General features: G+C 47.5%; 1 protein-coding gene across 1 annotated transcript in view; it reads right to left on the bottom strand.

Moving 5' to 3' along the window:
• LOC144147295 (uncharacterized) overlaps window positions 1-5,070 on the bottom strand; it is a 49,636-nt gene extending 44,566 nt beyond the window's left edge. The window contains exon 1 of the mRNA XM_077679392.1: window positions 4,368-5,070. Coding sequence (XP_077535518.1) covers window positions 4,368-4,532 — 165 coding nt within the window. The 5' untranslated portion in view covers window positions 4,533-5,070. The remainder of the gene's footprint in view (window positions 1-4,367) is intronic.
• Window positions 5,071-16,532: the final 11,462 nt, after the last annotated feature.

Consider the following 16,532-nt stretch of genomic DNA (forward strand, 5'->3'; position numbering starts at 1 on the left):
ATCGGCGTCACAGAGACACTGTAGAACTCTACATCGTCATCCTGTGAGGCCACCTGGACTTTTACGTGACCCAGGGAACGCTCCATGTTGCCTTCTTTTTTACCTCTTCCTTTTTCCCGCAGAGTAGCATGTAGGCGAATACATGCCTGCAGACCTCTCTGCTTTCTTCTAATAAAGATCTCTCCAAGAATAAACTATGTGAGGCTGCCAGCATCGCTGTTTGCCCCATTTTTGCGCCACTAGTGTGAAGCAGCCCCATATCTAGTATTTTTCAACACAGCACAATCAGGGCAAAGAATAATGGGGATGTTCAATCGGTTCAGGAAGTAAATTTTTTTAACCCTTAACATGGTCAAAGATAGAGGTCTTTTAATTTCAGCCCAAAACTCGAAACAATCCTGTGCAGCAAAATTTTCACCGACAGCGGAGATGGCATCCTTAGTAAATGACCCCCATTAAATTTCCTCCCACTATTAAACCATATTTTCAAGTTTCCAAAAGAATAAACCAGATAGGGCCAAATTTAGAGATTATGAGAGGCGAAGTTGAAGGGGGGAGGAGAAGGGGGGAGAATGGGACAAGGTGAGAGCCATATTCATACTGCTCTGTGACTGCAACAGCCAATTTGAGCAAGGGTGCATTGTCTTAATAAAAAATCTCTTTCTCGTGCACGAACCTGGACCACTGATTTTTTCCACATTTCTCAAACAGCCCAATCGCTGCCCTCTTGTTGTTTTACCAGTTGGCAAGTAGCCGACAAGAATTATTCCCCAGCCCCACCAAGGAAAACAGTGGCCATCACACTCCCTTCTGTCAAAACGGTCTTTCCTTTTTCTGAGGCGCTTTCATCTGACGTTTGTGCCTACTGCTCTGCTTGTCACTCCGACTTCTGTTTGTAGCGGGGAATTTACATCCAGTCCATTGTCAGAAACCGACAGGAAAAGCTCAGCGGATTGCAATTACTAATCTACGGACACTGCATAACACTTTTTTTTGTGCATTCTTTTGGTCGACGGTAACAATCACAGCACCAAATTTTTTTTCATGCGCAATTCTTGGCACAGCATTCCTACCACTTTTTCCGATGGGATTCGTACAGTACAGGTAACCTGTAGAAGCGCAAAGGCTTACAGGTACGTCATCTGCTAGCCCCACTTTGAGGTCAAGAGCTCTCCTGCTGGCAGCTTTCACATGCGTGTGTGTGAGTTGTTTGTCGGTTTCATCAAATAAAAAAAAAAATCTGCTCATGCATCATGTTTTCGGCGAACAACTATGATGGATGCTACCAGGGGCTTCTCTGAAAAATAAGCACTTTGTGACAAATAAACAATCCACACACACACACGTGAAAGCTCCAACCCAAAGTGGCAGAAGCAGACGACGTACCCACGAGCCTTTGCGCTTCTACCCTTTACCTATTGGCCAGTCTCGCGCTCCGTCATTAGGCAATCCAGCTCACCAATGACATTAATTTTTTTTCACGCTGTTTTTGTAATGGGGCCTATAAAGGGTTGCCTGCACAGCTGCCCTTGTTCTAAAAGAAAATTGTTTCATGAGAGTACGAACTGGTTGATTATGAGGCTTAACACGCCGACGCAACTCAGGCGATGAGGTGCACCAGTGGAGAGCCCCGGATTAATTTTGACCACCTCGGGATCTTTAACGCTCGTCGAAATCCCGAACACACGGGCGTTTTCGCTTTTCACCTCTGTCAGAAAAGTGGCCGCCGCGGCCAGGAATCAAACCCGCGTCCTCAGGCGAGAGTTCGAAGCTGCATTCCCTTTTCGCAAGCATGCTCACGTGCTCTAATTGAACAAATGTTGGATGTAAACCACGCTGCACTTCACGATGCTATCTGGCTCGAGTTGAATTGAAGAACAATACCTGCTGGCCATTGTGGTGGCATCTCGTAGAAATTTACCAAACTCATCTAACGATCCGTGTACATTCTCACCCACCAAACCTCACAAGCTGAAAACCACCAAGACATTTATAGCAGGGGCTTGACAGACTCTCAGACTTAAATCAATCTAGCCTATATTAGAAAAAAAGCTTTCAGCAATTACAGTAACATCGACATCTTCAGTAATTGGGGAGTGGCAAGGAGATTGAATTTACGGACACTCACCCGTACCTGCACAATATGACTGGGTCGGTGATTCATACAGCCCATAAAAACCCACCAAACCTCTATCACCCACATTTTTTCAAATGTCCCCCTCCTGCGAACCCTCCCCCCCCCACCCTTTTTTGTTCGATGCTGTGTGATCTTCAAAATAATATTTTGGTAACAAGTGCAGCACCCTAATTCCTTCTTATTTTCTAGGCAATCAAAATGAAACTTTTTTTTTGTTGATATGATTGTCAAGTGGGGCTGGGCTGACTTAAGTGAGGCATGACTTCAGTCTCCGAATGTGGCCAGCTAATAAGTAATACACAGTTCATCACCTTTCTTGCTTGTTTCATTGAAATCAAACCAACATCAAGCTGGCAGCTGTGTTATGAACAATCTCCTCCATTTCCAAATTTAAGAAACCTTTTCATTACCGCTAACTATAATTGAGGACTGAAGCAGTACAGTAGTTTACCATGCCAAAACCGTGCCAGCCACATGAGCGCCGGGAAGTGGCTACAACGTCCCGAGTCATAAACATCCCAGCAACAGCTAAACTAGGATCAATGCAATTCAATGGCAAGGAGAATACAGTTTTGACACGCACCGACATTATTGCAAGCCAGCTTTCAGCTCTCTGTAACACTGCCACCGACAGGAATGAACGATGCGCAGCGATTCATTGCGAGACGATTGTAGGGCAGCAAAGCACATTTGTTAATTGGCCTTTGTGTTTCTCCCCCTGCTGCTTCTTGCCACTTCATATTTCACATTTATGCCTCATTCTACCTGTGTGAACACAAATGCATCCTCAACAATGACATTGCAATGCTAAATATCTTACTGGATTACTGGTGTGTTGTCTCACCGAGACCAATTGAATGTGGCTTTCATGCAACGCAGACTAGTTTTAGCAGGAATCTCAAGCAAGTGCTCCACCGTTCAGGTTTTAGGCGGTAATGGCGTTTCAGGTTACTCTAGATAAGTATGAAAGCGATAGTGAGTGCTGCTCATGCACGGTGAGGCAGATTTAATGTACAGGAAACTGCCACATAATTTTTAGAAATTTGTTCCCCTTCTGCAGAGTGGTCCACTGTTGAAAACAACACAAGAGCATGTTTTAGAATGCCAGCTAGAGCTGACATGTCGGTGTACAGACAGCAGAATGTCAATGTTGAAAAATTTGGTATTCAGTATAGGACTGCAGGCACTTCGTACAGTGGCACAGGTGCTTTAAGTTGTGACCAAATACAGTCTGCTCTTGTGTTTTCCCTTTAACAGTGGATGACACGTACCTTCTGGTTTTATGGCACATATGCGAGACAAACCACTTTATACGAAAAACCCCACATTTAGCACACGGTGGGCAAGACACGCCCTCAAAGTTCAACGTCAGATATGTCAGTATCCCATGAAATTCACACAGAACTTTGAAACCATAGCGAAAATGCGAAGGCGTTGCAACACGTTTGTTTCGCAACTATGGGAAGTGTAACTTAGAGGCATGTTTTTCAGCGCACAGCATATTTTAGACACGCACACACACACACACATCGAACAGCTAAAGCTACGGCATGGAAGGCATGAAACCAACTTCCATATATGTACGGCGCTTGTTTCAGATTCTGGATGACACATCATTCACATTAAACTTGTGATCGTAGGCTGAGCGTGACGTCATGCCTCTTCGCTATTCTGTCCTTGTTCACAAACTATTCACCTGGCGGCGGCACTATATAGTTTCTTCATGGTACCAACAGATTTCGAGGTGAGATTTTTTTCTTTTTTCCACGCTCTGCTACATTACCTATTCCGACCTATCGTCACCTGTTTACGTTCGCCTACCGCACTTTAAATCACTCCCAAGAAAGTGGAAAGTAGGGTCATAAACTTGGCAAGTGTTCCGAGTGCATAGCGCAAATATTTCGAATCCTTCCGGAGCCTCACTAGCTTCGCTGTTTCGGTGATGCTTGCAAAGACCAGTGGCGGCTACAACAGCGCGATAAGAGCTGCACTCCGTTGACGCCTTCGCGGTACAGTCAACGCAAGGTCTGTGATAAGTAAGAACTCCTTTTTATCTCGCACTGTTGCATTCGCAAACAAACAAACAAAAAAAGCTTGGGCTGCGCCACCTCGTACGGCGCGTGCGTGAGCGCACGGTGAAACCAAACCGTCGTGTCGCGGGCCGAGGCCAGTGCAGCCGGCGCAGCACCGCTACCTTTGCCGCCAACTTTCCCTTCTTTTCGTTTCCCACCTCGCAGAGCCTGGAACCCGAGGTCGGCACGAAGCCGGGCCGCTTGATCATCGCCAGCCAGAGCTCGCGCCGTACGACGTCTTTGGCACCCAGGGGGATGCGGAACAGACGCTTTCCCTGGGCCACGCTGTTGGAGCAGCCGAACGCACAACACGACGCTGGCATGGCGACGCGTTCACGGACGCCGACACTACAGCTGTCGGTCGCGCTCGACTGGACTCGAGTTTATTTCCATTCAGAGGAGACAATGGTCGGTCTCACGTCTTCCAAAACGCGGCCTTCCGTCACGTGACATCAACACCGCGTTGGACGACGTTGAGCGGCGCTAATGTAGAAATCGAAAGTGAAGAGCCGGTCGTGCTGCCACAGGGCGAGTCAAGTTCATTTGTAAAGCTTGAATGTCACTCAAACTATCGTTTCATTGAATCATACCTTCTTTTTCCGCGGGTATTATACGGCTAAAGTAGACATTTGTACAGGTGGGCCAAATCCAATCTAAAAACGTTGAGGCGGGCACTCGGCTTTTCGTGGTTGCTATCTTGGTTCGAACGTTCCCGTTTTGACGAACGTGACCGCTTGACGTGAAGCGATTTACCGCTTTCCGTAAAATACGCACAAATTCGGCTCCGTTATTTCCATTTGTAGGCAGGGCTTACCCATATATTGTTAGCCACAAATAGGTAAAGCTTTATTTATGTTAACTTTAAGCCTCACTCTTCATTTGTTCCAAATGCAAATCTATTCACTCTTCAAAATCTTGTTTCCGCAGCACCAGTACGTACGATGCAGCGTTTAATGTAGAGTTTACCTTGACAATCTGTCACATTTTCTCCAATGGCAGCTTATCTCCGACTAATAAGCTGTTGAGATGTCTTTTTGTCGCTTTGACAGCACTCGAATCACCATCAAAGAAAAAAGGAAAAAAAAAGCCTAAGACGGCGTTACAACGGCTGACAACAAACAGCACCAAAGGACTTTATTTAGGAATGTAATTTTTTCATCTCAAGAGCTGTTAATCAGCACCAGTTATCAGTCGCCTTTTTCTTTGTCCTGTTTTGAGCGCTTTTTCCACTCGGCAATTAACTCTCCGAAATTCCTGCTCAACAGCTTTAATTGATTCATCAGTGTACTGAACTGCTGTTCTCTATCTTTACCTCTTCAGCGTTCATTCTGTGCGTAAATTTAGCTGTAAACACGCAACTATTCTTCCTCAACATACTTTTATCTGTTTGCAATCTCCGTTTCCAGTTGGGTTTGCAAGACTTGCAAAAAAGCATGCACTACAAGAAAGATTCAATGACACTGATAAAAAAATTAAACTGGAAACTTAGATTCTTTTTCTTGTCAGTGCCATTGAATATCTTTGTTGTAGTGATGCATGATTTTTCTGCAAGCCTTACAAAGTTTTAAGCACCTCGCGTGACTACTAGCGGATGATCCATTGGCTCCTCCTCTGAGTCAAAGCGGTCAAAGCTGCCTGTAGCTTTCGGTTCCATGAACTCACTAAATTCGCTATAATATAGTACTTACTTCAAGGTTGCTTACGTCCGAGCCACTACCAGCGACACCATGTTTGTCCGCCGTGGAGGGAGATCTTTCACTGGCATCAGCTACGCGAACTGCAGGCACTGTCCCCTTAGTTAAGATTCCTGAGTTTTGGTGGAGCTGCAAGGTACACGAAAAAGAACTTCAATTGCGCAGTTAGTACTTTAAAAATAGGCCACATAAAAAATGAGAGGACTTTTTTTTTTTTTTTACATTAGCAGGCAGACCTAGCACACACGACGACACAAATAGAGTCCATGAAAACACTACCATGACGGACCTGGGGAGGCAGGGGGCAGTGGGTATAAGGTCATTTCTTTGGCGTCTCGAAAGTAATTCTGAATGTATTACATTTCTTGCCTTCACAGACACTAAATCTGCATAGCTGTCTTCAACTAAGGTATACTGTGAATTTTTAGTAACAAAATATATATATTTTTTTAATTTGCAAGGCACTGCCAGCTTTCTTGCAAAAGCCATGCTGTAATGGGTCTAGAAAACAATGCAGGTAAAAAAATGTGGAAAAAAGTGGTAGAAGCAATGAGAACAGCAGTAAAAAAAATAAAACCAATGCCACGCTAATTCCAACAGTTCTAGTGAATAAAGAGAATGACTACGAGCCACAAGAAAAAGAAAACCATGCCCGAGGTGGGTTACAAGGTACAAGAAAAAAATACGTTTTAGTGCGAAAGAGCAACATCGAGTAGAAGAGCAAAATGCCGCATTCACTACGTGTGGATAGGCCTGACTGCTCGATCCCAGCGTCCGTATCATATGTAAACATCATGCTAATGTGAATTACATGCTGCTGCGACAAAGCTATTAACAGCCGCGGCATAAGTTCTTGTTGAGAAGTTAGAAATACACCGGAACCCCGATTATACGACGTTCTCAGGACCGTGAAAAAGCGTCGTAAAATCCGAACAACCATAATTACACCTATAAATAATTTTCGCGCTACAGATTTACAAGGAATTTCACTGTAAACTGCAACTACCGCTTTGCAGGGCTCGGAAACGGAAATCACTGAAAAGAAAGTAAATGCGAAAAGAATACTGCAGTGCACGTACCAATCACGCTGTATTAAAACTAATCTTGTACCGCAGTTCACTGCCACGATTCCCGCCAGCCAGTGCGGATCATGGCATACGCGATCACGGCAAACACATGTGGAAGCCTAAGCCTGTCAGCGTAACCTCGTTGGCAATTCACTGCTGAGTGGGAGAAATGAACTCCTAACCGCTGTGCGACAAGACAAAAAAGAGGAGCAGGCCGCTGCTGGAGGGGAGAGAAACCAAAGATGAAACGGATGAGAAAGCTATTCCAGAGATAACCAATTAAAGGAGCCATGAAGAGAAAATACAACTTTGTTTAATTTGAAAGAACTAGGATTCAGTATCTCACTCAGCTCCATTACAGCCACAGAAGATGTTTTTTAACGAAAAAAAAGCAAGAACTATTTAAAAACTTTCAAATTTTGCGCCACAGTGACGTGTTATGAGCAAGAATGACGTCATACGGGCCAAAAATAAAACATAATTTTCAGTGCGTTAACTGCACGTTGGCATTCAAGTGATGCGGTCAAATGGAACTAGAGGCCCTATTACAGACGTAGTCATGTGTCGTCGCGACAGGTCAGTTAGGCGGCCGCCAATCGCACAAACAAGGTTCCGTGACGTCATAGAAAAGTTGCAGGAAATTGGCGGGGGGCTCGCGACTGCTTCACACGTTTTCTTTAATATCTCCGTTATTGGTTCGAAGATTGCGATTATATTGGTATCATTGTTATCGGGGCTAAGCAGTCTTTCTAACAATCCCAACTTGTATTTTGTCTTCATGGCTCCTTTAAGCGGGATCAAGGTCTGCGGAACAGGCATGAAATCGCGGCGGATAACCGAGGTTTTTAATGCGTTGTTTATACGGGGACTTCGCTGGGACTTGACTTGTCCGTCGGATAACCCGTGTTGCCCTAAAACCTGGGGACATGCCACCGAGGTTCTACTGTAGTTACTTACGCCTGAAATCGAAAAGTGTAGGCATGGCTGTATACTTCAATAAGCGGCGCCCATCCTGATGGTTTGCCTCGAACTGGCTGTCCTCGAAATGGAGCTGAAATCGAGTGGGGAGTTGAACAGCGTTTCAAATTGGTGAGCACATCGAACAGTGATGGCGATGGTAACAGTCTACAGTGGTAACGGTCTATAGTATAAGTTGGGAGTCCAAGGGCAGCTTTGTACGTTTTCCGGATGAGAGCATCCAGCTTGTTGGCTTCCTGTGGTTTTAGGTTGACAAAAGGAGTTTCGTAGGTTGTGCGGCTGACCAGCAGTGCTTGGACCAGGCGGCAGGTGTCTTGTTCTTTGAGGCCGTGAGTGGATCCCCTTATTCGTCGTATTAGGTGAGTGAGCTGTGTGACCGTTTTCTGTAGCTGAGGCAGGAGGATGGCGCCGGAACCATCGTAGTGGATAGGCACACCCAATATACGGAGAATGGGGACTTGGGGAATGGGAGAGCCCTGGATGGTAACTTGCGGATCGGGAGTAGCCACAGCAGGCCGACCTCGCGTGCGGGCGCGAAGGACTAGAAGAGCCGGTTTGTTAGGTTCGCATGCCAAACCCCTGGGCGAGAGATAGTCGACAGTTGTGTCGATCGCTTGTTGGAGAGCGTCTTGTTGTGCGCCGCTGGAGCCCTGTGTTGTCGAAATGGTCAAATCGTCCGCGTAAAGAGCGTGCTGGAGGCCGGGGATAGGCAACTCAGAAGGTGAAGGAGGGCAAAAAATTCCCCGCATTTCCCCGAGGGGAAGAATGTGAAAGTGCGAATGCACGAGTTGAATTTGCGCGGTTCGGTAATGTTCGCGAAAGAGAGATCACACACACACACACACACACAACTACAAAGAAAGAAAGATGCATTTACTCACAGACACCTATTTGTGTTGTCGTTGTACTTGATTGCTAGAGCGGATCTCAGCTTTGAAATTTCGTGTCAGTACTCCTTTAAGCAGGTGCATTAGCCCTTCTCACGCCCGATTCTTGGCCAATCCCCCACGTGGGTATGGTCCATGTCAGCGGCCAGGCAGCGCGCGCCCATCTCCCCCCGTTGCCAAGGAAGACGAGGAGATTCCTGGCCAATCCCCCACGTGGGTATGTGCCATGTCAGCGGCCAGGCTGCGCGCGCCCATCTCCACGTGCGCGGACATCGCCGGTGGACGCAGGTTCAGGGTCGCTTAAGAAGTGCATTGCACTTAATAATAAATAACAATGGCGAAATAACGGAGCCTTGGGGGGTGCCCTTGGGCGGAGTGTGGAAGATGGGGGGTCGAAGGGGCCCAAGTCGCAGTGTTGCGGTCCGGTTTCGGAGAAAAGCTTTTACGAAGTGGAAAGTCTTGATGCCGCAATTGGTCGTGTTGAGGTTTTCCAAAATGGCTTGATGCGTGACGTTATCAAACGCGCCCTTGACGTCAAGTGTTAAGATGGCCTTAGGAGTGGCTCTGCTCAGATGATCTAGGACCTGTTCCTTGAGCTGAATAAGTACGTTTTGCGTAGAGAGATGCTGCCGAAAGCCAAACATGGTCAATGAATACAGATTGTGATCTTCCAAGTACGTAGATAAACGCTGATGGACCAGGTATTCAAAAAAGTTTCCCGAGGCAGGACGTCAGGGAAATGGACCGAAGGGTCGTGGGGGAGGGGGGCTTGCTTGGCTTTGGTATTAGAGTGATGTCCGAATATTTCCATTGTTCGGGTAAGGTACCTTTATCCCAGTGGTGGTTGTACAGGTCGAGGAGCGCCTGCAGGGTGTCTTCGTCAAGGTTTCGGAGAATGCGATATGTGATCTGATCTTTGCCTGGTGTAGTATTGCGTTTCAAGCGGGTGGAGCTCGGCGAGGATAAAAGGTGCGTCCAACTCATCATTTGCCTGGCCGGTGTAATGTGTTTCCGGGTAGGTCGAATAAGAGGCTGGGTCTCCAAAAAGGTGCAGTTGGAGAGACCTCAGGGGGTATTGAGAAGAGAGCGAGCTGTTCCGAATCAACTGGTGTATTTTATGGCTTGTTTGTCGCCGGGTAGTGGTGTCGTTGAGGAGGGACCGAAGCAGATGCCAGGTTTTCTTCATATGCAGAGTGCCTTGGAGCTTGTCGCAAAAGGAGTGCCAATTCTGTCGTTGAAAATTAGCAGCGTAGGTCTGTGCTAGCTGTGTGAGAAGGGCTATGCGTTTTTTTTCAAGGAACGATTGTGTTTCTGGCGTTTCCAACGTTTTTTTAAGCTTCGTCGAGCTTCCCAAATGTGCATAAAGTGGGGGTCCGCGGCTGGTGTACTGTCAGTGAGCGCGATTTCTTGGGTGTGCTTCTTGACCCGCTTTTCAAGCTCCAGTGTCCATTCGTCAATATTTTGATCTACGGGTGGGAGAGGAGTGACGTCATCTCGAAACACGGACCATTTGGTTAGGCGGGCAGTGCCCTTTCGAGTAGTCTTCTTCGAGGTCGGAATTCGGATGGAGATGATGTGATGGTCGCTGCCGAGAGTTTCATCCAAGCATGACCACGTGATATTTCGAATGTTTTTGTAAATGTTAAATCGAGAGTGGTGTCACGCGTGGCACTGTTACCGGTCCGGGTGGCGACTGTAAGGACATTTCGCAGGACTAACTGATGATTTTGGGTGGCGCGTAACAGAGCCGTAGCCTCCTTCGAAGCGCGTATATATCCCCAAGCTGTATGCGGGGCATTAAAATCACCAAGGAGGAGCAGCGGGTTGTCATTGGCTTTGAATTTAGCTCCATGCAAGAGCGCCTCGATGGTGTCAAGACTACTTGTGGGGGGCTGTAGATGTTTAGTACATACATGCTGGGTTGCGATGGGCGGGTGGAAATGACTTCAACAAAGGTATTAGGAATGATCTGGCTGAGCTGGTGTGCTTTGGCTGGGTGGGAATTCAGTACAAGGATGGCTGTGCGGCTTGCGGGTCCTGGGTGAAGGCACTGTATTGTGGCAAGCGAGGAGTAGGAGTATTTGTTTCTTGGAGAGCAATGATATCTGACGGGTCCTGTTGGGTAAGGAGGGCTAGCTGGTGTCGCGTACTACTGAGAGATCGACTATTCCATTGGTATACGACGAGGAAGGCCTCCGGTGCGCTAGTCATGATAGGGGTGATGTTTGAGTTTCTTGGTCGGGTGGGAGGACGCCAGGGTGTCATGTATGCCCTGGATAGCCTGTTCTAACTTGTTATGTCGGTCAGTGAGCGCCTGAATGCCAGAGCATAAGGGGGCCAGACTGTCTCCTTGGGCGTCGATGAGTTTCTTTATGACATCGACAAGTTTGCTGTCGATGGTGGCGTTTATCCGGTCGGATGTGGGCACGAGTGGTGCGACAGGTGTGGGGAGAGGGGACGCAACGAGGGCCTCAATCTTCTTGGTGAGAGTGTCCAGTTGTTTTTGAAAACGTTGCTGTTCTTCTTTGAGTTCTTTTAGCACTGATTCGTAAGTAGGGGGGACTGGGGGAGAGGTTGTGAGGGGTGGGAAGGGATTGGGTTGGGAGCAGCGGGAGAGTTGCGAAGTGCGGCTGACCAGCCCACCTGTGTTTGTAGATTATGCTGGGACCTGGAGCGGGCGTCCGTCGGTGGGGTATGTAGTGCCGGGAAATCTTCAGTACAAAGGCCGGAAGGGGTTGGTGGTTGGGCTGGCTGCGAGGCTTGCGTGGAGCTGGGGTGGGAAGCAGGCGCTTGGGACAGTCCTTGTGGGCCGTGAGGTGAGGGTTCTCAAACAACTTGCAGTGTGGAACGCAGGGGGTATCCGGAGGGGGGTTGGAGATGCCGCAAGCCGGGTGGCGTGGCTGGTCGGGTTTGGGGCACACGTCATGACGGTGGCCGACGTCGCCACAACACTTGCAAGTTTGGACGGCACGACGATAGGGGCGGCAACGCACTAGTTCGCATTAAAATTTAATGTAGTATATGGTACGCGCGGCCCGTTCAAGGTGAGCAGTGTAAATCTTGTGTTACCCATCATCCAGGCGTGGATCAAATATGGGTGGTTGGTAGCCGTGAGTTCGAGCAGTTGCAAGATGAAACAGGCCGCTTCCCCCTTCTGCACTCTTTGTGACGTGCGCGAGGACTTGAACCACGTATATGTGAGTGTACGTGGTATAGAGCAGCTAGAACGTCCATTTTAGTGTCCTTGGATCGTCCGCTTTCTAGAGGACTACCTCTAAGTGACGTGCTAGGCCGTTGGTCGAACGCTAAACGGGCATCTCGAGCGACAGAAGCTCTATTGTCTTTCCTGCGAAGCACATGACTTGATCTGACTCTTTAAACAGGACTCTCTTAATGAGCGCGTCGTCTTCATCACAGTCATTATCATCATCTGTTCATTGATTTCATTTTTTCATACATCTGGTGTAGCAAGCTAGGCGCCTTGGCCAGGCTAACCTCACCAGTATCATTAAAGACTATTCTCTCTCTCTAATTCGTGATCTTTTCCGGGATGTCATGAATAACGCCCCTGGAGGTACCGAGTGGTGGCTTCATGTAGGAGGAAACAGCGTAGTCGGTTCCCCGAAGGGTTATGGTGGTTAGTTGAGATAGTCGATCGGCCAGGTAAGGATCCGGAGTGCCGGCGACAATGAGGTTGGGCCCCGGCTGGGCTTGGAGCGTGATTTCCTTGCGGAATTGCAGGTCTGACATCTAGCTGGCGGTTGCCAGGCTGCGAGCCAATTATGAGGTGGGCCAGTCACCGACTCGGAGACCACCATGGAGGCGGAAAACCTTGACGGGGTAGGTTTGGGGGAACCACGGAGGGGGTATTGGGCGGGCAGATGCAGGGCATTTGGGGGCATTAGAAGGATGTACCTCGTTGTGAGTCAAGGATGGCCGCTGCCGCGATTTGATGACTTGTATCCACGGGTTTTGGGGTGGCACGGTACGACCACTAAGGGGGTCGAAATTCATTGCTGCGGCCTCGTTGTTCGCAGGGTTGGAGGCTTCCTGGTCGGTTGGTTGTAGTGGTGCGATTACGCCAGGAGTAAGCGCTGTAGCCATTCTCAGAGAAACAGTCGTCGGCGGTTGGGGAGACGTGGCGGAAGGCACGCAGAGGAGCGTGCTCTCCGACAGCGGGGCGATGGGGAGGCAGCCGCTCGTGCTAGGCCTGGAAAGTAGTTGCGGCCCCGGCGTGGTCGAACTGGAGGGGGGGGGGAGGGCTTGCTGATGCTCCTGTCGGTCGGAGATTGGCTCACAGGGTGTCAATCGGGTCCGGATGCCTTCCGACGATTAGTAGAGGTGCCGGTTAGGTCGGGATCATCGATAGATCACAGGCAGGCCGTGGGAAACGGGAGTCGAAACAAGGCTCGGGTGCGTGTGTCGGCCCCCTGGCGGCGATCTGCCTATAAAATGTTGCACCAATTTTTTTTTCTCTAACTGGTAGGTGTTGATCATGCAGTACCAACTAGCTCAAATGCACACTTTAAAAGGTAGGAACCGTTTTGACATTTAGTGCGGGTGAGGGAGACAAAACAAAAAGACCATGTTGCACCTCAAACTGATTTACAGGGAATAAAGTTTTTTTCCGACTACAGCAAAGCATGCAGAGTTGACGAGGTTCATGCTCTGAAAATAGTGGAATATACCAAATAATTCGGTGTATGAGAACCCACCTACAAAAAATATGGTAAACCTGTTACCAGTTCGTACTTTTCGCATCTTTCTCACTGTGCGTACTTTTCATTCAAGTACCAAGTATTTTATATTTTACCATGATAGCTTGATAGCCCCACTTTTTACTGCATTGTAAATCGTCGCAAGTTGTAGTAGCAGGGGTCCGGGTTGAACGTAGGTGCATGCCTGTTGTGAAGGGAAAATTTGACGCCCACATGAAATGCATGCAGCCCTACGGCTTCAAAGGAAAGCTGCACACCTTCGCAGAAACATCACAGTGAGAAAAATGTGTCCTTATTCGGAATTCCTGTCAAATGTTTTCTTTACAGAAACCTGCTCCATCCTAGATGTTTCCTCAAACTGTTTGTCCTAGATATGCGTGTTGTTGTGGAAGTCGTAGATTCCTTCCAAGAGTTTCCATAACTTGGTTTTTGGAACGTCCACATCATTTCTGGTACCATCATCTGAAATGGTGCCGTACTTGGGTGCTCGGGCATTTGAAATGTTAGTTTTATTGCGACTGGCTGAATTTGATTAACACTCATCTTCTTTATTGGGTCACAGTCAATTATTTGTAGAAGGTTCTTCACTTCTGTTGTGACCTTTTTATTAGAGCTGTCATGGTCATGGCGGTAGGATTCCTACCCCTGTGGGATGTCTGAGCCACAAGTAACATCAAATGTGTAAGTTCTCCCGTCGTTACTGCAGTGTCAGGTGCACAAATTTAATTTCGTCTGTCTCAGTGCAAATATTCGACTAAATGGTATGGTTAGGTTTAAAATGCCTACCAGTTGGGAATTTTCACGTTATTTAATGATATACCTTCCATTCTGTTGATATCGATGGCTTAGTGATAAGTTAAATGAATAATAGTTTGATGCTACCAATGTCTGTTTGCATGGCTTATTTGCTCCTGTGCTGTAGCCTGTAAACACCATACTATAATGCCCTCAGTGCATGTGTAGAACCCTGTTGATACATTCCCGGTTGTTACATTTTCCCGGGTGTTACTTTGTCTTCAGGGGCGTAGCCAGGAATTTTTTTCGGGGAGGGCCCGCAGTCGACCAAAAGATGGGCAGGGGAAATATGCTAATATGCAGGCAAGGCTTCTTCCGCGTTGTTTTTCTAACGAAGCCTGAAATAACTGACTTCAATATGTGATTTGTGTATGGTGAACGGTAACAGTAAAGCCCAGCTTAAGGAGCTTAGATGATGATGATGATGCTGATGATGACCTAAATTCCCGTTTACCGGTCTATGGGTAGGCCACGGGCGATTCGTTCGTCCGTAGAGCAGGCAGTTATGCGGGCACGCGCTCGCGCTCGTGAGCGTGATCATGAGTGTGCTCGTGAGTGAGGCGCGGTCCCCGAAGTTCGTCAGGCGCAAGTGGAGGCTAACACTGGGTGTTTACTATCAAGATTCGCGTGTTTTAGATTTTCCTTTAGGAAAGGGACTAATACGCTTTTTTATCAGCTATGAAGTACAGTCAAGCACGATTGGAAGGTTATCGCGCAAGCATCGAGCGGCCAAGCGGCCACCGGCCTATACGATTTCGTTTCGGAACCATGAAAATCAAGATTTCGCACTCTTTGCTCCCTTGTTGGCTGTTCCATGCTCCAACAATGGCCCGCACGACTGACTTGCCAACCCTTTGGGTTTCAAGCTTTACATTCGTTGTTATCAAGCACAGATTTGGCTGCATTTTATCAACGCCGACGATAACGAAACTGGCATGAAAGATTTGCTAAAGCTGGTGTTCTGTCTGCTTCATTTGAAAGATCATATAGCTTTCCCGCGATAACCCTCGACTAGCACTGGACTGTACGTGTAGCACATTAGTATATTATGGAGGTGACGCTAGCAAACGTGCGTCTTCGTCGTTAAGTAATCGTCTTTTTGTTATTTTTGTGCTAGTAACGTGAATAGTAAACTTACGTTTAGCGGAACACCTTATTACACTGCTGTTGAATGTTGAGCTTGTGGCACGTTTCTTAAATTTCATTCTATTTCTAGCCGTTAAATCGAACAGACATGGCTTCACTAAAATTCCTGTGAAGCAAATACAGAATGCTGATTCTAACCAAGAGGGAGGTCAAGGAAACAATAGAATAGGGCCAAAAAAACCAAGCTCCGTGATAAAGAGAATTGTACAGTTTTGTTGATGTGGAGGAAATACAAGATGGGCAGAGCAATGCTATTCATACAGCAGAAATTATATTGGAACTGTAACAGTCAATGAAATGCGATGTCGGTAAAAAAATAAACATGTCAAGCATTGACAGTTGACTGAACAAAATACAGTGGCATGCTCTGTCATGTTATTACACTTTGTGCCAGTGTAAAGACACGGAATAACACGCTAAAGTCCAGACCACATGTATGCCTGTATGAGGCTTTTCCTGCTGTTCCGCCATTTCCCGGCCGGGCTGTTCCGCCAGCGAAACAACGGGACTGCCTCGATCGGCTCGAGACAGATTCCCTGTGCAGCTCGGTGTATCCGGCGCGAAATGCAGCCAGGCTGTATATGTTGATATGTACAGCATCTGGAGCGGGCACAGGGATCAGACGTTGACGTAGCCCTTGTTTCAGCTTTGTATCAACAATAATGTCCTTCCTTAAAACTGCAAGTTCTGCGCCTGCAGGCGACTTCAGGCGGTTCTTCAGGCTATTTGAACCGCACCCCAGCCTGGCACGAAACATTTTGGAGGGGGCACGGGCGCGGGTGCCCCCCCCCCTTACCCCCCTTTCTACGCCCCTGTTTGTCTTTGCTTAGTCCGACATAAATTTTAATTTTTCCATATATTTGAAGAAGTTTATTGGCTCTTGTAAAAGAGGAAGGTTACATGTGAAGATATATCCAGACGAGGGTCCCATAGTTGATACTCCACCGGGACCCTCGATATATAATTACATAGAAAAAATACAATGAAAGCAGCTAAAGACAATTTAAATAATCACAAGTCTCAGAGTTACACTTACAG

The sequence above is a fragment of the Haemaphysalis longicornis genome, unplaced genomic scaffold, assembly GCF_048455015.1.
Source record: "Haemaphysalis longicornis isolate Haplotype H1 unplaced genomic scaffold, Haemaphysalis longicornis Haplotype H1 scaffold_7, whole genome shotgun sequence".
Lineage (NCBI taxonomy): Eukaryota > Metazoa > Arthropoda > Arachnida > Ixodida > Ixodidae > Haemaphysalis > Haemaphysalis longicornis.